Raw genomic sequence first — 24,884 nt, 5'->3', positions numbered from 1 at the left:
CCCCTTTCACCATCACCCATCTCCCCATCTTATCCGAGCACACCTCTAAGAGTTGAAACTTTACCCCGCTATGAAACATCAACACTACCCCCCTATGCTTGGTGATAGTTGAGGAACTGTATGTGAGTGGGTATGACCTATGTCGCAACCTATGTTCGTCCCCCTTACGTAGATGTGTTTCTTGGAGTGCAACTATGTCCAGGTGACGATCCGATATGTATTTCAGCACCCTCTGACGCTTCTGGGGGGAATTAAGCCCTTGCACATTCCATGAGCCTATGGATAAAGCCATTGTGGGTTTGGAAGTAGGCTACCAGCATTAGCAAGTCTCAAGATCCGCCCCCCCACCCCTCCGTCCCCCCCCCAACCCTCGGGAAGATCCCCCCGCTCTCCGTGTCAAGAATAGAGAAAGCTAGAGAGAAGAGATGAAAAGAAGAAAAAGAAACAACCAAAAGACCCCAAGCTCACACAACATCCAAGTGCAGAGGTCCCGGAGGGCCATGACAATCCGCCCACCCCGGCCGCATAAATCTCAATGAAAACAAGAGAGATGAAAAACATCTTCAACTGTTGAACCCAAGTCCCAGACACACCGGATCCTGTAATCCACTGCCCAGCGCGACCCCTTCTCCTGTACTGGGGGCAAGCCCCGGTGGGGCAGCGTCCAAGCGGGGCCCTGCGGGTCTGCAGCAAGTACACAGGGCCCCCTTCTGTGGCCAAATCGTCCTCCGGATGGTTTCCCCCGTGGATTCATCGGGGAGGAGTGCGACCCACCGTGGCCCACTCCCCGGCCTTCGCCCCGGACCCGCCAGCCACCGAGACCCCCATCTCCTCCTGCTCGTCTCCCGATGGGGAAAGCCCCAGTATGGCCCTGCCGGCCGCCAGATCCAAAACAGTCCGTTGCTTATTTTGGTATTCAAATGATAGGCCAAAGGGGAAGGTCCATCGGTATCTAATGCGCTCCGCTCTCAACTTAGTCGTCAGTGGCCGAAAGGATTGGCGCCTCGCCAGCGTTGCCGGGGACAGGTCCTGAAACAGCGCACACGTAAAGCCCTGGAACGATACCTCCGAAGACGCCCTGGCCGCCAGGACAGCCTCCTTGACTTTGTAGGAGTGAAATTTAGCCAGTATGTCTCTCGGCCGCCGTCTGTCCCCTGGCGCCAGGGAGCCCACCCTATGCGCCCGGTGGAGCATGATTTTGAGGGTTTGTGGCTTCACCACCTCCACGAAATGCCCTCCAAGAATGCCTCTAGATCGGGGCCCTCCGCCCGCTCCTCCAAGTGGCGCACGCGGATATTATCGCGTCGAGCACGGTTATCCAGGTCCTCCGCCTTGAGCTGCGTCTGTGTCAAATGATCTTGGTTTGCCTGAATCCGTCGCGAGTGTTCTGAGGACCTGCTGTCCAAGTCATGGTGCTGCGCCTCCATCTCCACCACCCGCGTGCCCACCACGTCGACATCTTGCCTGAGGCCGGACAGCTGGTCACGCAGGTCCGAGCGCAACTGGTCGATTGAGCGTTGGACATCCCGGCCCATCTCCTCCCGCAGCTCAGTTTTGAAGTCCCGAAGCGAGGCCAGGAGGTCCTCCTTGGTTAACACCATCGCCCCCGATGGGTCGGCCGGAGCCCCAGATGTCCCCCTATCCGCTGGGCTGAAGAAGGCAGTCACTGAGGCGGTGCGTTTTGCCTAAACCCTTCTTAGCAGGCATATGGCCGCCCCCGGTCGGCCCAGCGTGCGACCAGTGAGAAGAGGGGCCTCTCGGCGGGCGCGCTGCTATCACGCAGTTCCGCACTGAACAGCTTCGGTGGGCGCAGTGTTCAGCAGGGAGTCGCCCCCGGGCACGGGAAGGCCGCCGCCGGATCTCCGGCAGCACCCGGGCTCTCAGACCACTCCGGTGTCGCGCAGCAGCCGCTATAAGCCCCCCACGCCGAAGCCGCCGCTTGATCCCCGAAGGCTCACCAGGCTGCACACATGTAGGGCTCGACCTCTGCTCCCACTACTGGCCGGATCTCCTCCGTCACCTCCGGCCTGCACCTGCACGATCTCCGCCGAAGTCCCTCACCTGCCCCCCGGGGGGAGGCACATAGCTGATGTCCCTCGGCGTGTCCACGAGGGGACGTCGCACCCACCAGTGCCCCAGGATCGCTCCGCCCACGGGCCCGCCTCGCAGGGACTCGCACAGCGGCTCACCGGCAGCTCCACCTCTCGGCCTCTCCAGTCTCATCAGCTCCACCGGCACTCATCCGTCAGCTCCCTCCTCCGTGTGGCGCCGTGCAGCCTCCGATCGCGCTCTGGTCATCCCCCAACATCCTCCACATCCGGGGCCGTCGGGTCGCGGGTCCCGGCTGCCTCACAACCTGCAGCCTCAGGGGACTCTCCTGCGGGTCGGCAACTGGCCCGCGCCCCGCCCCCCCGGGCCCGGACCGCCACGGAAGCACCCAGGGGGAGTCAATGGCGCTCGCCTCCGGCCAGGCTCCGCCGGACCGTCACCCTCGTCTGGCGTGGAGCGCGGATCCGTCCCCGGGGGCCGCCATCTTGCGCGTCTCAGGCGCCGCCGCATTCGCGAACTTCGGGCGTTTCATTCAGCCACCAAGCTTGTCTCGACCACCTCCACGAGTGCCCATCAGCTTGCCATGGCACTTAGTAGGCGCCCAGCCTGCCCAGGGGCCCAGGAACAGCGCTGCAACCGGGGTAAGCCCAGGGTGGTGCGGGAGCCGACTCGGATTAGGTCCGATCGGCCATCTTGCCCCTTTTGCCTATTCTTGATGACATTAATTCAGCTTGGGGTATACCAAAACAGACCATGTCCCACCTTTTAATGGGAAAGAATTTACGAAATTTCTTGAGTATATGGGTATGAAACATAAGAAAATTGCCCCACTTTGGCCACAAGCAAATGCTATAGTGGAAAGACTGATGGCCACATTAAAAAAAAAGTGTGCAGAGGGCAATATTAACAGACATTTCTGTAAATCAAGCCGTGTGTCAAGTATTACATGACTACGGGAATACACCTCATGGTTCGACCGGAAAGACTCCTGCAGAGCTAATGTTTGGCCAGTCTAGACAAACACGTTTGCCACAAATGCCTTTGAGACCTCCTAAAGAACATACACAAATTGCAAAGAGAGATGAGACAAGGAAAAAAAAATTAAGCGGAATGCGGAACAAAGAAAGTATGTTCGCAGAGGAAACTATGAAATAGGGGATCTGGTGTTGGTAAGGCAAAATCAAACAAGAAAGTCTATGAGCAGATTTCACCCATCTCCTTTGGAAGTGACTAAGATGAAAGGTTCAGCTGTCACTGCTCAGAATGAGAATAAAGTGATAATAAGAAATAAGGCACATTTAAAAAAGTTTATAAGCCCCTCAAATGAAACCTATAGAGAAGAGGATGGTGTCCGTGTTCCTCTTAGAAGAACAGAAAGGATACAAAACAAACCTCAAAGACTGATTGAACAATGTTAATGATTTATTTCTATTTTTCAATTTTTATTATTTGTCATTTATTTGTAATATCTTTTGCTGTTAAGAAGGGGGAAGATGTAGTGATGTCATGGATAGAACTGTGGTCGTGTAGCCATGGCCACGTAGAATCTACAAGGGTTCTAGTTTAGTCAGTTGCTGGAGACTGGAATGCTGGAAGCAAATGGGCTGCTCTGTGTCCATATAATAAACATCTTAAACCGAGATTAAGGCTCCGCATCATTACACTGTTGAAAGACAAGAGAGGCTCAGCTGAAGGCAGTTTTAATGTGCTCTGTACATTGGTAAACTTTAGTCTCCTCAGTTGGAAGAGGTAGCTTTGACAGTCCTCCTGGTAAAAACCACAAAGGAGGCACTTTTCTCAGCAGAGGGTCCATGCAGAGACTCCAGAAGAGAAGCAGGCTAAGTGAATGGGCTACTAGCATTTTAAAAAATCTAGATAAAGAACAGCATCAGTATAATGAGGAGCGAGCATACAGTCTTCCATTCCATGTCATCCTCATTCTCATTGTGTTGGACTAGGTCAGGCATTTGATTTGTGTCATAATCAGAGACAAAAATGACTTCCATCCTCTCGATATACTGACGTTAGGGATGTGGAACCAAAGGTGAGTCATCTTCTACACTATGCTGCACTGTAATGATTGTGAAGAGCTTCATGAGGTGCACCTACTCTGAAGAAGGGTACAAATCTGGGGCAGGCACCAACAGATCCATTGCCCATGTTGTCAGAATCAAAGGAAGAACCAATAAAGCAACATCCGGTGATGCCTTCGCATAGGAGTAGAGTAGGGGTGGGCGGAATGTGTGTAGTCGCGCTACGCAAAGCTCTGCGAAACGGTAAAAAATCTCCGCGAGCACGCAGAAATTCCGCGAACACACGGAACTGCTTGTTCGCGATGCTTTTTTGCTGTTCACGAACACTGTTTGCGTGCTCGGGGGGAAATATCTTGCGAACATGCATTTTGAGAATGCAAACAAGCAAAAAAATCTGCAAAGCCGTGGAATGCAGAATTTTGGGCAATTCCACGTTCTCCGCGGAACGCAAAATTCCGCAAATTCCGCGAGCGGAACGGAATTTACCGCCCAGGCCTAGAGTAGAGGCACAAGCCAGTGGTGGTGCTGGAATGAGCAGGGTCAGTCGGCATCAGGAGAGGGTGCACCAGCACAGGCAACTCGAGGACCTGAAGGTTACATGGGACCAAAAGCATGCCGGGGGAACAGGAGCTGAAAATCTTCAGCATGGCCTCCTTGAAGGCCACAATTTACTGCAGAGTTGATGATGGAAGCTTGGGGCACAGTGGCTCCAGATTAGGTACTGGTTTCAACACAGGTAGACAGAGATGGGTTCCGCAAATACCAAAAGCGTGACCTTCCCCAAGAGTGGGAGTGTCTGAGCTCAGCTTATGTTTTGTGAGCTCCTTCTTTGACTTGCCATTCGACTTACCTGATGAGGGCCACCAGTAACCAGATCAGCCTTGTAACTTGTACTCCGCCATGTAGAGCATGGCATCCTCTGAATCTCAAACCTATTTATATGTGCAAGTTTGGTGGCTATATGCAAAAGTTGGTTTTGCACTCCTAGAAGATTTATTTACTTGAAGACTTTGATGTGACCAAATCTATTCATAGGAGCTAGAAGCATATGGAAATTGGTATTATCAGAGCTAGAATGCCATTTAAGTTTATGGATATACACAACAAAACTATAAGGGTAATCACCAAGTTCTCTGCAACCCACGCCCACTCATAAAAAAAGCTAGAAATCTACTAAAAAGGGCATAAGGAAAACATTTTGCAGAGTGGGAAGGTACAGGACCCTCACAAAAAAGGTGAGTGTAGAGAAAGGAGTTTCTCCATGGGGGAAAATATTCATTCACTGGAAAAAAAGAAGAAAAAGATTTTAATAAGTGAAACTGTGTTTTTTTGCGTGGCAGATTTTTGCATGAACAAATATGAGCTTGCACAATCAGCAATCTTGCTTCCATTCTTCTGTGTGCATTTACATACAACAGAGGTTCATCATAAATAACCAAAAATAGTTAAAAATGTGCAAATACACGTAAAAATGTTTATAATGAAACCACTGTCAGTACTGCAAGCTGATCTCATAGCTCACTATATTACCCTAATCATAAAGGCTTCGCATTAATAAATCAGATGCACAATTCTGAACATCTTCTAATAATGGATACATTCCCTATTGTTGTTGGCTGATAGGCATCCCCCATCACTACGTCTTGTTCTGGATTTCCTTGTGGTGACAATGAGTCAGCAATTTTCATCTGAAACACAGCAGGGTGTGTATCCTCTCTCAATTGATAGAACCTATGCGAAGGGTTCCATCTTTACAAAAAAAACTCCAGGACCTATCTACTGTGAAGATGAATCCCGATGACCATTGAACTAACAATGTTTACAGGCCCACCATTAATAAATGGAACTGCAGAGTCTATACCTAGTCAATTTGACAAAAAGATTAATATGACGTTCTCATTCCCAGCGACAACATACGAGAGACCTTATTCTATCTATACTTTGTAAATTGATCTACTCAGCCCTTAGAAAGTCCAAAGGACGAAACTCATGTGGCTGTTCTTAGACTTTCAAATAAGAATTGCTGCCTTAGTTGCACCACAAAGAAATCTAGAATAAATAAAATAACAGAGAAAACAAGCCCGAATGGGTTTCATATATTATCATACTCATTTATATTGGATTAACATTAGATAACCTTAATGTTTATTTAACCCACTCTCTTGAAGTTCTTCTGGGCATTGCGTTTTTCAATCATTTGAATTAAATGTTCAAACACTAAATGGCCACAGTGTGCCTGACTTGTCCCACACTCATATACTATACTTTTCTTCAATAGTAAGGTTTACATTAGTCTTGTAGTGAGTTGGCCTCTTGGCCTCTGTTACTTAATTCTGGCCTCTTTTGAGCATAAATCATCTTTACTTTTGTCCCAATGCACTTTTCACTCTACAATCCTTTACTTGGCTGTTTCTTTCTCCACCACACATCCACTGCTGCCTACCAAATAGTCCTCATTCTGTTTTTTCTATCCTCTTCCCATGCACCCCCTCCGCTTGACCCTCACCTCCTTTTCCACCCCCATCTCTCTACCCTTGTTCCTTACTTAACTGTTGCATTATGAAGAATTGGATTGTCTAATTGAAAAGCTCCACTACGTATGTACTCCCTGACTGCATATGGTCTTGTTGCTTTGCTGGTGTGGCACATTCCAAAATCCAATCATTTTATTTTTTTAAAACAGTCATCATTCTGCTCTGACCCGCCCATTCTCATTGAACATTTGATCTCTCCACTACTTTCCACACATAACAGTATCTTTTTGTTTGCCTCAAACTCTCTAATACGACCCCAAACTTATTTTTTCATCAATTTACCTTATTCTCTATCCTTTTTTACGCTGTTGATCTCACATTTACTTAGATCCCTATCATCCCCATTTCCTCGTTCATGCCTCCATTTTTATTGCCTATACCTCTAAAAAGCATTATGTGTCTAAATTTCTACAGGGAAACTCTGCAACATCTACTTCCTTCAATGTCCGATTATTTTGTAAGCCTTAGATGACTGGCAAACTTGTATCCGCTTTACTCTCAGAACTAGACACATATAACAGACAGAAACATTCAATGCAGGATAACATTTCCTATCCATTAATGTAAACCAATCGAAAAAGACAAATACATTTTCTTTACAGTACCTCATAGGCTGTTCCATAATGACATGTAAACTGGCTTTGTCTGTTGTTTTCTGCCGCTTGTTCAACATGAGTGTAAAAAATGACTCCATCTCCTGAGCAGGACACAATCTGCTTGTCATTGGTTTGTGGCATAAATTTTGCACTAAATATATTGGCTCTATGTCCTGAGCGAATTGTTGTCAAAATCTGAATAACAAAAAGATGTTTTACATTGATGTAAAGGAACTACGATACATGCAAACAAATATATGACAATAAGGAAACATTCACCTGTTACAATTGTACCTTTTTTAACAAACTAGATAATTTGATATGGTTTTAAAATATTTGGTTGTGGAATTAAAAATTAAAAATAGCAAACAAAACTATTTTCTTCTCCCAAAACAAGAATATATAGGGAATCCGTTCTTGGATGAGATGCTTAATTTTCCCAATTTCAATGTGCTATAGGTAATTCATATGAAGCTTTTCCTTTTCTGTGTGCTCATTCTCACAGACCCAAACGGCCGACTTCATTGTCACTACAGCTTTCCTAAGCCTATTGTTCCTGAACATTATTTCCTCATGCTAATTGGCTATGAACATATTCAGTAGAACGCAGAAACCCTGCAACCGTCACAACAAAGGCCAAAACATATATAAAATAGAATTTACCTAGAAAATCTTTAGGAAAAGACGCTTCGAGAACCTGAGTGTTACAGTTAGTGCTCTAGCGTTTCCGCTAGAGCGCTGCCGAACGCGCGCAGGTTGCGCTCACGTCCTTGACGTGAGCGCGTGCATATAAATAATAAACGGGCGGACGAGCGGCAGTTCGCGCCCAACTAGTTAACTGTGTGTGTGGTCCATTTATTACGCTGCCAGCGCGCGAGGCTTCCACTGGGCTCCCCAGGCTACGAGAGTGCTGATCCAGGGCACTACCCCTCCCAGATAGAGGTCAGGGGTTAAAACACAACACTGGCGTCGAGGGGTGACCTCTCTGAACCCCCTGAAACTCCTGCTGCTAGGCAGAACAGCAACAGAGGTCTCGCCTGACGGCGCAGCGCGCTGCACCTGCCCACGTGCGGCGACCGACCCACCAAGTGAGTGAACGACGACTCCTGGTCACATACCAGGGATTTTGACGCCACGATGGGTGATGATGAGACGCCCGGCCCTGCAGGGACACTGCCCCATCACCCCACGTCCGGAGTGCTACCTCCATTTAGCGAAACCGCAGACCCCACGACCGCCGCGCCGAGGTGGCAGACATGGCTGGGGAGGCTGGAAAACTACTTCATTGGGTCCAGAGAGACGGATGGAACGGTGAAACGCTCTCTACTACTCCACTACGCGGGGGAAGAGATTTACCTCTTGTTCAAGCACCTGCCTGACACGGGTCCCCCGACGGACTATGCAGCAGCGGTTGCGGCCTTGAACGCACACTTTGACCCTCAGGTCAACCCTGATTACGAACAATTCAAGCTTCGCCAAGCGAAACAGCGCGAGGGGGAGTCGGTTGACGCGTTCCACGCAAGGCTGAGGGTCCTTGCGGACACGCACCTGGTCGGCGACCGGGCTAAAGAGGAAATCAGAGCACAGCTGATCTTGGGGATCAGGAGTAAGACGCTACGAGGCATGATACTTCGCAAACCGAACATCACGATGAACGACATCCTCGTCCTGGCCCGGACTCACGCCCTGTCAGCAGCTCGTGCAGAGGAAATGGATCTAGCCCTAGTGAAAGGAGCCGCCAGCACGGTGGAGGTCAAAGTGGAGAAAGCGGACGCAGTCCGGAAGAAAGAACGACCACCTAAGCCCCACGACCGGTGGGCCCCCGATCCAGCCAGGTCATGTGGATACTGCGGATACGACGAACACCCCCTCAAGGCGTGCCCAGCCCGTGGGAAAACATGCACCAACTGTGGCATCAACAACCACTTCGCGTCCGTCTGTTTGCAGGAAGATGCAACGGAGCAGCCACAAGCGGGACAAGCCGATGAGGAAGCTAGTACGGCAACTATCACACACATCCTTATCGTCGCAGCCACGGCCCAAGAGAGAACCAGTCAGGGAGTACCCAGAATCAGACACTGAATCCGACGATGAGGGAGAAACGTACCTCGTATCGTTTACCAGAGCCCTCAAAAGCACCCGGCGACCTCAGCCGCGCTGCGACATACTGATTGCCGGATCGGAGGTGAATGCTGTGATAGATACCGGCGCGTCAGTGACAGTTATGGGGGTGCAACAATACAATCGCCTCAGACCACGGCCGGAGCTCCGCCCGTCGAAGGCCAAGATCTTCGCTTATGGAAGCGACAAGCCGCTTCCGCTGAAGGGCAAGATGAGGGTCGCAGTGCAGTCAGAGAAGGCAGAAATTGTCTTCGACATTCATGTCATCAACCAGGAAGTAGACACACTTCTCAGCGGCCATGCGGCCGAAGATCTAGGACTAATCTCATTCCTCAGAGTGGTCCAGGACCGACAAGTCGACGACTTGCTGGGAGCATTTCAGAGCCTATTCTCAGGCCTAGGAAAGATCAAGAGGCCACCAGTACGACTTCATATAGACACCGATGTGCAACCAACAGCCCTCCGGCACAGGCGCATCCCGTTTCACCTACGCCCATTAGTAGAGGAGGAGCTCCGATGGCTGGAGGAACAAGGCGTTATAGAAAAGGTTACGGGACCCACACCGTGGGTGTCACCAATGGTAATAGCCGAGAAACCACGATAACCTGGGAAGATCCGGCTATGCTTCGACATGCGCCTCCCGAACAAGGCCATCACAAGGGAGAGGCACATCACGCCGACCATGGATGACATTGTCTCCGACCTGAACGGTGCCCGATGGTTTTCGAAACTGGACTTAAATGCGGGGTACCACCAACTCACCCTAGCCAAGGAGAGCCGGTACATTACCACCTTCAGCACGCATTTGGGACTACGGCGATACAAGCGCCTTAATTTCGGGATTTTGTCGGCGGCCGAAATCTTTCAGAACACAATTAGAGACATCCTGGTCGGACTGCCTGGTGTCCTGAACGTGAGTGATGACATCCTCATCTACTCCAAGACAGTCGAGGAGCACTACCGACACGTCCGGGCCACCCTCACGCGCCTCCAAGAGCACGGAGTCACCCTACACAGGGAGAAGTGCCAGCTGTTCCAGCAGAAGATCGAGTTCTTCGGCTACGTTTTTACCAAGGAGGGCATCCAAGTAGACCCTCGGAAGTCGCTAGCAATCAAAACCGCCGCGGCCCCCTCAGTGGCGGAGGTACGCAGTTTCCTTGGGATGGCCACATACTGCGGAAGGTTCGTCCCGAATCTGGCCACTCTAGCTGAGCCCCTGAGACGCCTCACCAAGACCGACGTGGCGTGGCAGTGGACGGACGCCGAAGAGCGAGCCTTCGAGGCGATCAAAGAAGCGCTTCTAGACCAGACAACACTGGTCTACTTTGACCCAACCAAGAAAACCGAAATCCTAGTGGATGCCAGCCCCGTAGGGCATGGGGCAGTCCTAACACAAGAACAGGAACCCGGACAGTGGGCAACTCTGGCGTACGCTAGCAAGGCCCTCACCGACACGGAGAAGCGATACTCCCAGATCGAGCGGGAAGCACTGGCGATCCGGTGGGGCTGCCGCCATTTCCATCTTTACGCGTGCGGGTACCCATTCACAGTGGTGACGGACCATCAGCCGCTGGTGCCGTTGTTCCGGGGAACGGCTCCACACCCGCCCCCACGCATAGAGCGGTGGGCCATCGGTCTGCAACAATATCACATGAATGTGGTGTACCGGCCAGGGGCCAAAAACCCGGCAGATTTCCTGTCCCGCCACCCAGAACACGACGGTGCACCCGAGCACAGGGACACTGAGGACGACGCGGAGGAACACCTCGACATGGTGGCGGCATTGACGTGCCCCAGGGCCATTACGCTTGAAGAACTCCGAGAAGTAGCCGACCAAGACCCCGTGATATTCAAGGTCAAGAATACCTTCCTCGAGGGAAACTGGCAATCGTTTCTACAAACGGCGAACTTGTGGGCCAGTGGAGACCGAGAGGATCTTCAACACATGTGGAGTGTACGACACGAGCTGAGCGTGACCAGAGGGGGACTCCTTCTAAGAGGTTCCCGAATCGTCATTCCAGGAGCACTCCGGACAAGAGCGACCCAGTTAGCACACAAGGGGCACCAAGGTACAGAGAAGATGAAGGCCCGGATGAGGGAGAAAGTTTGGTTCCCGGGTATGGACGACTACGTCACCGACACCGTCCGCAGCTGCCAGTCATGCCAGCTAACAGGGGAAGCCCAACCACTGGCGCCCATCATAACTGAAGAGCACGGGCACGCCCCCTGGGAGAAGATCAGCGTGGACTTTGGGAGCCTACCCGATGGGCGAGTCACCCTCGTCATCATGGACAGCTATTCGAAGTACCCCATTGCAGAGGCCCTACCGTCCACCGCGTTTGTACATGTGAAGCCTGCCCTGGAGAAGGTATTTGGGATGTTCGGGTACCCCGAGGAACTGCGGAGGGACAATGGACCCCCGTTCCAAGGGCACAAGTTCAAAGAACTTTTGAGGACACACAGCGTCAGACACAGGCGCATCACCCCGCAATGGCCCCAAGCCAACGGGGAGGTGGAGCGGTTTATGCGCACCATCAATAAGGTACTACGCATCGCTGTGTCCGAACAACTAGACCCAGAGCAAGAACTACAGCGCTTCCTAGGGGAATACCGCAGCACTCCCCACTGCTCCACCCGACAAGCCCCCTGGGCGTTGATGTTCCAAGGAGCTCGCAGGGATGGGCTACCAGTATCCCCAGGCTGGGTAGCACCACCCTTCAGCGAGGAAGAAGCATTCCGAAGGCGCCAAAGGCGAAACGACAGAGTCAGTGAGGCTCGGAGGGCCGTAACCCGAGAAGTTCAAGCAGGTGACACAGTGGTCCTCAAAGAGCGCCGGCCAGGAGGATAGTTTAAAACTCGATATGAAAAAGGATACTGGAGAGTGGTCGACCGCCGAGGGACCATGGTGACAGCGCATCGAGGGAGAGACCTGGTCACCCGGAACATATCGTGGTTCAAGGTGGTGAGGAGGCCCGCAGATAACCCCGAGACAGCAGATCTCGACGTGGACCACGACTCAGGGGACACACCCCGCTCCGACCCACGGAGCAACACAGACTCTGAGCCAGGTGGCGCCGGTGGCACCGGAGGTGGACCAAGGCAAGAAGTACCACCGGAAACCTCGGCCTCAGGCGCCCGAAGGGCCACCAGGTATGAGCTCAGGGTGAACCCCAGGCCCAGCAGTCGGCTGAGAGCCTTTGCGTGCCAAGTAAGTGACGCAGCGAAGTAATAAAAGAACTGTTGTCAAGGACTGAGTTGAGAAGGGATGTTACAGTTAGCGCTCTAGCGTTTCCGCTAGAGCGCTGCCGAACGCGCGCAGGTTGCGCTCACGTCCTCGACGTGAGCGCGTGCATATAAATAATAAACGGGCGGATGAGCGGCAGTTCGCGCCCAACTAGTTAACTGTGTCTGTGGTCCATTTATTACGCTGCCAGCACGCGAGGCCTCCCCTGGGCTCCCCAGGCTACGAGAGTGCTGATCCAAGGCACTACCCCTCCCAGACAGAGGTCAGGGGTTAAAACACAACACTGAGCAAAACAGCTCGTAAGAATGGGCACAAATATACGATGTGAAATGTCAATTAAACATGAGGTGAAAAATAAATAGGTCTCAATTGAGAAATAACTGCCTCTTTGTAGAGGGTGTGAGAGGTTTTTTATTAGTATTTTTTATTCTATGTCAGGACCGGAAGTGAGGATTATGCTTGCTTTCTTCACTTTATTTTACCACAGCGGCCATGTTCAACAAACAACAATATTACCTTTCCCATGAAACCAGGTAAAGAAGAAACACATTGTCAGGACCTTCCTTTCTTCGCTGCCTTGCAGCCATACGGTAAGTGCCTCTTCATTCTCAATTCTTTTGCTACGTTGTTTTGTGGTACGTGCATACCATTATTGTCACACAACTAACTAATTGCTTTTCTCCTTCACAGAGGATGCCACGGGAGCGCATTTCAGTGCTCCTCTTGCGGTGCAGATATTTATTTTTCTCAGCAGACCACGCTGGTGCTGTTGTGGCCTCCGCCTACTAGAGGGCGCTCAGTGTACACACATATTGCGCACCATAGAGCTGCGATCAGCTCTTTATCGGCATTTCGAATTTAGAGCGCAGCTCTGCCAAGTACCACGCATCAGGCGTTAGACTAATGCATTTCAGTGTAGTGGTCTGCATCACTGCACTGAAATGCAAAGTCACGTATTATAGCGCCTCCTCAGCTGTCAAGCTGGAGCGCTGGCTGCTAATGCCCCATTTTCCGACAAAGCAGCTGGATTGGCATCTCTGTGTGCATTGCTCTGGGGAGGCTTGGGGGATCCTGGCTGGCTGCTGCAATGTAACACAATAGGATTTGCCACACAGCAATACATTTCACTGACGTCAGTTGTCAGTGCCTATTGGCTACTACGGAGACAGTGTCAGCCAGCGAGGTGATGACACTAAGGGTCAGACACTGTAATGAAGTTGAAGGTCCACAATGGAGAGTAAGTGCAAAAAGGTAGCTTTATTCCACAAATCCAATCACACACAACAAGCCGTGTACAGCTGGTTCAGATGTTCAACCACAAATAACTCTTTACAGTTATAATCATCCCTCCACGAGGGATACCATGGCATCAAAGGTTTTCGCCCTGGGGGCTCATCTGGAAGACATCCTCAATGCTGTGGACTGGTTTTCAGATTTAATGTTTAAACGTTTCTACTTTAAACTGGTGATGGATGGACATGGCAACGTTAGTGGTAAATAAGCTCTGAACAAGCATAATCCTCGCCTTCGGCCCTAGCATAGAATGAAAAAGTCCTAGCTTGCATAAAAGGAAAGTTTCAATTCTATTTAGGACTCAGAGGCAAGGGTTATTCCTCCCTCAATCACAGATCAAGGCCCACACAGAATTAGGGGGTGGAGTGGATCCATCGACATGTCAATGCATTGACAGTAAGTACTTCACACTTTGATCATGATAATGGCTTGTTGTATCGTAATTTATTTGTGATGTCATTGGAATACGTTTAGGAATAGTTGCATTGTTACTAATGTAAGTTGTTGCATAGCAGTTTCTTTTTTCCTCACTGGATGATGTCTTCACATGCATCATTTTGGATTCTTGTAGGAAATGAAGTGTCCAAACCGTAATAATGAGCGGAATGGAATGGCTTTTGGTCGCACAAAGAAAGAGCGGCCCGACAAGAGAAGGAGGACTGTTATGGGACATGCTAGTCTCTGATTAGACAATGTGTTACTTCTTTCCCTTTGCCTGGGTTTCATGGGAAAGGTAGTTAATAGTTGTTTGTTGAACTTGGCCCCTGTTGTAAAATAAAGTGAAGGAAGCAAGCATAATCGTCGCCTCCGAGTCCTACGAAGAAAATGAGCAGGCTGCCAGGTGATTCTTATACAGATTTTATTTGAGATTATTATTGGCCCTTGACTATCTTCTGATAAACCTCACCAATTCTGCTGATATAGGAATTCAAAGATTAGAGTCTGTTTATGGTATAATTTTCAGTTCACTTCCAGTGAACATTTAGCACTTTTACCTCTCAGTGTACTGCACTTTATAACTCAACACTTTAGTAACAATTTTTGACTTTGATGAATTCGTCTTTCTGTTGGAAATGCGTCAGCTGTAATGAAAGGCTTTTATTTTACCTCCAGATACTTTAAGCTAAAAACTGCTGTTATCGTGTAAAAATGTTAGTAGGCATTCGCTTAAACCAAAACATTTAAGCCCAAGGTCAAAGTTAATAGCATCTTAAATATACATACACAGCGAGGCCCGACTTTACTTTAGCATTCCATGCATTGGATGTTACTTACTATTAACTCTGAATCTATACTTAATGCTCCATTCTATTAGAAAACAGCGCTTCAGTATATCACAGCATTTATTTAAACTTTACAAATGTTTAAATTTCTTTTTGAATTTTGAAATTGCAGTCAAATTATTATTCCAAGTTAACGTTTGTGTTTTGGGTTCACAAGTCTCATTGGCAAATAATCTTAGGCTAACTCATTCTTTAATATCCAAATTAATAGTCACTGGTACCTTTTAGTAGTACATTATGAGCCTCATCTGTTTTTTAAAACTTTTTATGAATGGATTGTAATGTACAATGAGACATTGCTTATTTGACTATTTTATTTTTCTTTATTTGCACATTTTACCACACTATGTTATTGGCTCTTTAATGGACTGGATTGTCTAAATAAAGAATTTTTCACTTCACTTAACTTACTGATTGTAAGTACGTCACACTTTGATCATGATAACAGCTTGTTGTATCGTAATTCATTTATGCCATTGGAATACGTTTCGGAATGGTTGCATTATCACTAATTTAGGTTGTTGTACAGTAGTTTCTTTTTTTTCCTCACTGGATGATGTTTTTCACATGTATCATTTTGAATTCTTGCAGGAAATGAAGTAGCCAATCAGGAAGAACTAGCAGAATGAAATGGCTTTTAGTCGCAGGAAGAAAGAGGGGACCTCACAAGAGCAGGATTATCACAGGACATGCTGTTCTCTGATTGGAAAATGTGTTAATTCTTTCCTTTTCCCCGGGTTTCATGGGAAAAGTAGTTTATAGTTGCTTGGCGAACATGGCTGCTCTTGCAAAATAAAGTGAAGAAAGCAAGCATAATCCTCGCCTCTGAGTCCTTAATAGAACTGAAACTTTCTCTTATGAAAGCTAGGACATTTTTCGTGGCGGTTCTGATTTTCACCAATCACAATGTTTGCAAAGTTGTACAGTGTACCTTGTACATGCATTTTTTTCTCCACAAGATAATTTTTAAGAGTGAATCCGTGAGGGGGTGAAAACCACTTCTACTAATACACGGTTTGAACTTCTCCAGTATAACGTGGTGGATCAGGTTTATCTTACCTCAAGTACACCACATGCTATATACCCAGCACGGCCCCCTTCAAACCCCCGCTGCTCTGTCAGGGAGCGGACTTCGTACACATGTTTTGGGGGTGTCCACAGCTTGCCGATTATTGTGAGATGAGCCTTAAGTCCCTGAACAAGGCCACAGGGTGATCTATTCCTAGGGAGGAAGGACAATGTCTGTTGGGGCTGATCCCGATCAAGAAAAAGAGGAAACTCTATAGGAGGTTCCTTCTGCTGGGTCTGATCCTGGCCAAGTGTAGAACTCCATAAGCTGGATGTCCCCAGTCAAACCCAAAATAACAGAATGGATGAGAGATATGGCTGAGCAGGCGAATGCTGAGTAGAGTCACATGCGCAAAACACACAGATACAATAAACTTATAGACAACTTGAAGGCCTGGGCAGCAATGCTCACTGAACTCTTCGAGTTCCCAGACACACTACCTCTGTAGGTATGCTTGTTGTTATAAGTTGTAGACACTGCACAGACAGACAGACAGAGGAGAGGCAGAAGGTATATGTGAAGTTTGTCTAGGGTGATGCTATTGTTTTAAGTCTGCCTTCCCCTCACAATGCATGGAGTTCAGTATACGGTGCTTGCTCATAAGCTATGGTTAATTACTATTTAAGCATTGTAGTGTTGCTTATGATACAATGCTAATAAAAATGTATACATAAAAATGTACGTTTTACAGCTGAGCAAGATAATTTTCATTATAATAAAACCCAGCCATGAAAATGTGCATTTATTAGAACTTGTCTATGCACCCTGGCATTGCAGAGGAGAGGAACTGTCTGTAAAGTCTATTCTCTATAAAGAAACATTTTGTAGTTGATACATGCATCATAAATGTTTTTAAAAGTCACTTTTTCAGGTGGATGTGAAAACATACCCAGTTATGTTAAGTTATACTAGATATATTTATCAAACAAGTGTGTAACCACATATCTTTATATGTTAAGAAATTAGTCACTGAAAACCACTATAAATATTGTTTTCTTCTGCTTGAAGCTTCACAAAGTGTTACATTTGCTGATAGCTCTGCAGGGTCATGATAGGCTTGGGAATCATGTTATCTCATAGTGTGCATTGCACTTCATCTGTAAGTGTGACCTTGTTTTCAAACTTGGCAAGGGAAGCGAGGTTTCTAGGAGAAGAATAGAGTATTTGTAGATCTGAATGATATCTTTCTTCCAATGCTGTACTGCTCTCCCTTGGAGGAAAGTTGCAGACACCTTTATACACTAGACAACTGTTAGATTTGGGGGTCTCTAGTTGGCATAGGTAGGTACCTGTGACAAATAGGGACCCTTGCGTCTAGGCAGGGTAAGGGGCTACACTCCTAAAATAACCCCTGCTCACCCTCTTGGTAGCTTGGCACGAGCAGGCAGGCTTATCTCAGAGGCAGTGTGTAAAGCATTTGTGAACACATACATTAATACTGTGACAACACTACAAATGGACACCACACAGGATGTATTATAAAAATAACGATTTTTATATAGACTTAACACAAGACCAGACAACAAAAATCCACAATACTGTACTCAAAAATAGTCTCTTATATGTTATAAAATAGATCAGTTCTCTCAAGTTGTAAATGCGACACTTTACTCTCAATGTACCTTAGATGCAAAGAAAACAAAAGGGTTGCAGGGAAGGTGATGCGTCGGTTCCATACACGCAGGGGAGTGGATGCGTTGGTTCCTTACTGCTGCGCAGGGGAGTTGATGCTTGCTTCCTTACTGTGTGGGGAGTCGATGCGTTGGTTTCTTACTACTGTGCGATGCGACACGCTGGCACCTCGATGCGATACTCCTCTCCGGTACGATGCGACAAAATGGCGTCTTGGTTGCGATATGACAACGTTGGTGTGATGCGACACGGCCGATGGCCGTGCGGCGACTCGATCTTTGGAGCCGCGACAGGCCCTGCGACACGCTTCTCCAGTGATGCGACGATGACCTCTGTGGCAGCCTCCCGCTTCTCCGGTGATGCGCCGCGCTTCGGCAATGCGATGATGACAGCGGCGGCTCGCTTCCTCGGCGATGCGATGACAGCGGCTGCGGCGGCGACACGCTTCTCGTTGTTGCGTCGCGCTTCCAGCTGCCAGCGACACGCAGTCTCTCAGAAGGCCCAGCACAACAGCAGGCACTTCAGTTCCCAGCAAGGGAATTCAGGGGGGAGCTGGTCGGTGAAGTCTTGTATCCCTGAGACTTCAGGCAGGAGGCAAGCTCTAGTTCAAGCCCTTGGAGATTCTTCTTCAAGTTGATAGAAAGCACACTCAGTCCTTTTCTCCTCTCTTTGGCAATGAAGCAACCACTGCAGGCCAACCCCCAAACACACAGCACAGGGGTAGTCTCCTCCTTCAGCTTCCTGGTTCTTCTCCTCAGCAAAGGTTCGTCTTAATTCCCAGAAGTGATCTAAAGTTCTTGGGTCTGGGTCTCAATATTTATACTCCTTTTCCCTTTGTTCTCTGAAGGCAGAAAGGCCTTTGCCTAGTCCAAACCAGTTCTGGTCAGTCCTGGAGCACTTTGTTGAAATGTCTCCTTCTTTCCTTTCACAGTGCAGGGCAGGGACATCAGACACACCACAGGAGGTGGAGCCAGCATTGTGGAGTGAAGGCACAGCCCTATTCAGGTCCCAGGTGCAGCTCCTCCCTCCCATCTGGATGCAGATCTCTCTATTCACCACTGGGTCACCTCACCCAGTTTCCTGGAATTCCCCAGCCCTGTCACTCAAACTCGAGACAAGGAATACACAACCTAGCAGAGGCAGGTTTGGATGGTTAGACAAGAAAATGCCTACTTTCTAAAAGTGGCATTTTCAAACACAGAATGTTAAAACCAACTTCACTAAAAGATGTATTTTATCATTCTGAGTTCAGGCATACTAAACTCGAATTTCTACCATGTTCCCTGAGTCCGTTAGGATTATAAAATGTAATAACTAAACTGCCCATTCTGGCCTATGGAGAACAGTTAGCCTTGCAATAGTGAAAAACAAAAATGGCTGTAATTCACTATTAGGACATGCCACACACACCAGGGCATGTCCTACCTTTTACCTACAATGTACCCTGCCCCTGGGCCTACCATAGGGGTGACTAATATGTATAAAATGGAAGGTTTTAGGGACTGGCAAGTGGGTGCACTTGCCCAGTCAGCATGACAGTACCAGACTGCACACAGGCTCTGCAATGGCAGACCGGAGACACACTATACAAGCTGCTCCGGTGGGTGGCACAATCAGTGCTGCAAGCCCACCAGCAGCATTGGTTACAAGCCCTGGGCTCACGCAGTGCACTGTACTAGGGCCTGATAAGTAAACCAATCAAGCCAATGATGAAGTCACTAATCCATATATCAATTTACTATAGGGAGCACTTGCACTGTGGCACTGAACAGCAGTGGCACAGTGCCCAAAGTATCTATAACCAGCAAAAAACACATGAGGCAACAGCGAAAAATGGATGGGAGACCCACGCCAATGGTGCCAGGTCTAACAACAACTTTCTGCTGAAACTTACTAATTGCTATCACATGATACCACTACATTTGACTTGTATTGAGAAAATGTATATATATACTAGAGCAAATTGTTCATGTTCTTAGCGAACTGGTCCAACCAACCATTTTTTAGCAAGAGCATTGGTCAGTTATAATGATAACTGTAGGGGCATGTGCTCAGAAATAGTTCCACTGGGTTTCTTACTAGTAAGGTTGCAAAGTTGTTTTTCCAATAGGCCTGCCCCAGGTAGGGATGCAGGAGCTCCAAGTATTGCCACTGGTGCTCTGCATAATTGAATAAGGCCCCTAGAAACAGGGGATGGTCTAAAGTTAAATGGGAGTTCATTTAGCAAAAGTGGATGACCTGAAATGTGAGAAATCGTCTTAGAACACTCTTTCAACAAGAATCATTAGCCCACAAATACTGAAGAAAAGATTCCTACCCAGAAGACCTCAGAACAAAAACTGACCTGAAGAACAACAGAAGAGGAAGAGCATGCTGTCCATGTCTGCTTTGGTTTTGACAGTGGTCTTCCCTGGTTTCTCTGTACCCCAATTTTGGAGGTTCTTTTCAAGAGACAGACTAGCTAGTCTTACACGGTTCAAGGGACATAAAGGGTAATGGGCATTTTAAGCGAAGTGTCAGCGGACCAGTGAAAACTGAGATCTGTGGTTGAGCTTTGGCTAAAGAAGTGGTTGTGCCCATTAGCCAGTGCTGTTTGTGTTCTGTTATGTTGGCTGTCCTATTTCAGTTTGGAATTATAGGACTGACCAGAAGGAATATATTCAGCGATCTGAAAAAACTGAGCTGGATTTTTTGCTCTGGCCCTGAAGCAGAGGTAGAGACCTGGCTACCCCTTAAAATCCATGTTACAACAAAAGCACTGTGAAGCGGACAGCAGTTGAAGGACCAACCGGCAAGCCCTACAGACTATGTGAAGCTGTACAGTCTGCTGATAAATATCTTTCAGTTTTTGGTGAAAGAATGGTCTCCGATATCTGCTTTGGTAATGCTCACAGACCAACATTGACTTTGGGTGCTTTTTGACATTTACTACAAAACTTCATATTTCCTGATCCCTATATTTTTTCTTATTAATTGTGCACATATTTATTCATAAAACACGTTTATTTTTTTATTAAATTGGTAAGTCAATTGTATCAATTGATTTTTTAACTTTAATGCTGTGAGTGAATGTCTGTTACTTTGGGCCATAGCTATCAGTGGTAAACTCAGGAACTGCAAAATTCTGGAATTTTCAGCGCTAACAAGTCAGATTTAGAGCAGGTCTGTCAACAATGAAACAGGTATTCCTACTTCAATAATTTTTTGTTTAAACATACAAGCACAGGTAATTCCTCTGCCTTTGTTGCCATACAGAAGATTTCATCAACATCTGATCTGGAGGACAGAACCTTCCTGTGGTCACAACTGGAAAACAATATCACCAAATCAAATACTTCTCTAAACAGCAATGCACCCTTTTCAAGACAGAACACCATTAGCGTTGCTTGATCTGGGAGAACTGTAATGTAATGTGAGGTAAGGTAAGGTGGATTTGTAGAGCATTGCTGGTTACCCATGAGGGTATCCAGGCGCTAAACTATCATCAAAACTAAATACCAAGTAAGAAGAGTAAGAAAGTCTGCCTGCCTGAGCTCGTTCTATTTAATGTATACACAAATTACATGCAGAAAGGAACTCTGCTTACTTGGGAAATGAAAAAACTAAAAAGTTACAACTCCTGGTATATGCAGATGAAAAGAATAAAGTATATTATCTATAATTCGGTAATTACAGATTTCAAGCAAGATTTTTGTTTATAAAAAATTGTTCTCTCTCATGATGTTAATATATATCATACACAGTCGATCTTTATTAGCAGGAGCTCAAACATACTCAGAAGCAGTATATGTTTATTCTATACTCTTTGAATACCGTAGAATTTATGCATGAAAAAAGTGCAAATTTGGATTAAAAAACTATTGAAATTATAATTTAAAAATTTACAGGGTATGATGTAAAGAGTATGCCCTCATTAATTAGACTCATTGTCTTATGTCAACTCTTAATCCTAATGTACAATCTCCTCAATTTGGTGCAATTGGTTACCTCTAATACCAACAATTAATTTATAACAATATAGAGTCTCCATAACATGTGTTGTCACCCTGTCTAATTTTCCACTATAAATTCAATAGATTGTACAAGCATGACTTTCGATGATGCGAGAAACAAGGGATAATTTATTTGATGCGACCTAAACCTGAGATTATTTCATCAATAAATCAGTATGTAATAGTATAAATATGAGTTTGCCATTATCATTGTAATCTGGAAGATACGAAAATGAGGAAATGTACTCAACTCCAAATGAGACTGACCTGCAAAGGAACTCTGTTACTCTTAAAACCATAATTTAAAAGGTAAAGTAAAAGGAAACGTCTATGGGTTCAGAATCTATCTGAGCTGCTAAGAACATTGCTTGACTTTGTATAATACATAGCATCATTGTGGGAGCGTCCAACTTTCCATTAATAAAAACTTTGCTTGAAATCTGCAATTACCAGAATATAGGGATACATTTATTTCTTCTACCTTGATCACTTTACCATAACATAGCTTGAACTAAGAACATATCAAAAATACTGGCCTAATGAAGAGAGGTGTTCCCAAGCAACACTAACAAAGACCTAGATTTCATAATCATTCTTGATTGAAAGAGATAAAAAGAGTCAATATACAAAACTGATTTGAAGGTGTCTTGAATTTATTTGTCTGTTATCATTGGTGAAAATACTACATATAATATGTGCAAACTGAGCTCTAGGACATGGATCCCATGCTCACTGTTCCACAGGAAACAAGCAATACCTGATTAATGAGCCATAATCAGGGCAAAACCGGTCCTGGGTTGTTTGTGTTCCGGGTCAGGGAGGACATGGCCGAGCAGCTCTGGCTGGATGCTTCACACTGAAGCAGGGTCAAGACTGGTTTTCATATGGCTGTGTCCAAATTGAAGTGTCATGGTGGGCAGAAAACGATAGAGTGGGATGAGGCCCTGAGCGAATGACAGTAGCTGAGATTTACCAGCATTCCATCCATCACCAGGTTGTTATTGCAGTTGCCGCCTTAAGTGCAACGGGTATGCCCAGACGTAGGTCCTGTGCTCACTGTGCAATTGGAGATTAGCATTAATTCAAGAATTCCATCCATCACCTTGTTGCTGTGTAAGTGGTGGGCCATAAAATTCCACACACTGAGTATGTAACCCTTAAGTTTTTCAAAAGGATTTATAGGATCGTTCCACCCTGACCCCTAGAAGGCTGTTAATAAATTGAGACAAATAGTGCATTTTACAGCCCAATTCTTGTAAATTAAAGAAAGAAGACTGAATCCTGCTCGTGAAATATTAGAATATTTGGGAAGGTTAGCTAGGGAGAGAGGAAGGGAGCTTCACTTCAGCAAGGTCTGATGGAAAGGATGATGGCCTTGACCTTCAATCCATTGGATCGAACCCTACAGGGACACCAGATGTATGCAATATTGCAACTTTTGGCTATTTTTGATACTTCAAGGCTTGCGCCATTTCAATTGTACTTACCCTCTACCTTATGTAATGACCATCTCTGTACCTAGGCTCATAAACTGTATGTTGTTTATTATGTAAGAGTAGACAACTACTTAATGAGTTCTGCTGCAAATCATGTCTTTGGTTTATAATTCTTTAATACTTACAAAATGATAAATACATTTTTCCCAAAGATTACTACAATAAGTTCTTTAATTTTTTACCTGAACACCAGTGTGAGAGTGTCTACTTGTTCTCCCTGGTAAATTCGTTGAGTACATCATGGCAGAGCTCTGTTCCCCTATTTTGGTTTGTGGTGTGTCCTATGGTACATGAGAGATGGGATCCCTATGTTGGGCACCTCTCCAAGCATGTGGTCAATACTGCTGCAAGGTGATCCACAATGTCCAGTGCTATAGCTTCTGCCTCCCCCCATTCTCTCTTCATGCCCACACTGCTGATCTCCTGATTCTCCCTTCATGTAGAAGTAATTAGAAGTAATTAAAAACTCAAGTGCAACTGTGTGGGTTTAATCCTCTCTGTGCTCCCTGGAGCTTGATCAAGCCAGTTTCAGTAGATCAGCTGATGAACTGATAAAAGCAATACCTGAAAAAAGACTGCATCCAAGGTCATAGCCAAAAAACACGCACATCTTAAAAAGTTGAAATGTATGCCCATTTTTGACATAATGTGTTCTGTTCTGCAGGGAAAGCAAAATCACATGAATAGCACACCTGAAAGTAAAAGTCCCTTTGTCAGGACTAGCCCACTCAAAACGTTTGAGGCCAGCTTTGGATTTGAGTGGTTGGCTTGTTGAAGTCTTATTTTCACTGTAATGGAAATGGCCCCTAAGAACTGTTTTGTGTGCCCCATTCACTTAATGAAGCTCTTCATACATTGGCCGTGCTCACGCATCATCCTAGTTTCAGACTTAAATCCAAGTGGGTCTCTGTGGTTTCCATGACACCAAGCTTACCAAGACTGATATATTTTAGTAAGTGTTCATCCTTATCGTATCTTAATTGTCATCTCTAATTTAAATACGTTTAAGCACTGCAGAAGATTTTTCCTACTAGAAAGAGCATCTGGCCTTCCATGTGTACCATGATTTCTGGTGGTTAATCAACAAATGCCAGCACCCCTTGAGTTGAGTGGCTCCCCAGTTTCACTGAGCTCATATATCATTGGTCAATCTGTGGCTTGAGCAAGGATCAGAAATTATTGCTTGTATTTTTATAGGAGGCCAATAGAAGGCTGCTACGCTTTAATTCCTCTCAATTTATAACTCTGGGTCTGGATGATTCAATGTCTGCAGGTGCCCATACTTGCTTCCTCTTTTTCAAAGGAGTGCTTACCTGGGAAACCAACACCACACCAGAGTTCCACTAACTTTCGTGGCCTACATGCACAGGAACCACATCAGTCCAAGACTGTCCTTTCATATTTATACACTGAGATTTATTTAAGATGCAGGCCTCTTTTGGTCTATGCAGTGTGAGGTAAGACTCAATTGATGCAAGGGTCACCAGTAAACCCCATCTTCCCAAGTATTATCTTTGTCTGCAGCCTGAATACACTTGTGCT

The 24,884-nt window shown here is 46.6% G+C and overlaps 1 protein-coding gene across 4 annotated transcripts in view; it reads right to left on the bottom strand.

Annotated features, from left to right (window-relative positions):
- Positions 1-24,884, bottom strand: part of DCAF6 (DDB1 and CUL4 associated factor 6) — a 525,140-nt gene that overhangs the window by 392,848 nt on the left and 107,408 nt on the right. For all 4 annotated transcript variants that reach the window (XM_085622996.1, XM_085622997.1, XM_085622998.1 and 1 more), the window contains exon 4: positions 7,222-7,407. In XM_085622996.1, the coding sequence (XP_085479122.1) occupies positions 7,222-7,407 (186 nt within the window). The remainder of the gene's footprint in view (positions 1-7,221; positions 7,408-24,884) is intronic.

The sequence above is a fragment of the Triturus cristatus genome, chromosome 8 (genome assembly GCF_964204655.1).
Source record: "Triturus cristatus chromosome 8, aTriCri1.1, whole genome shotgun sequence".
Lineage (NCBI taxonomy): Eukaryota > Metazoa > Chordata > Amphibia > Caudata > Salamandridae > Triturus > Triturus cristatus.
This window is presented reverse-complemented; position numbering and strand designations above follow the sequence as displayed.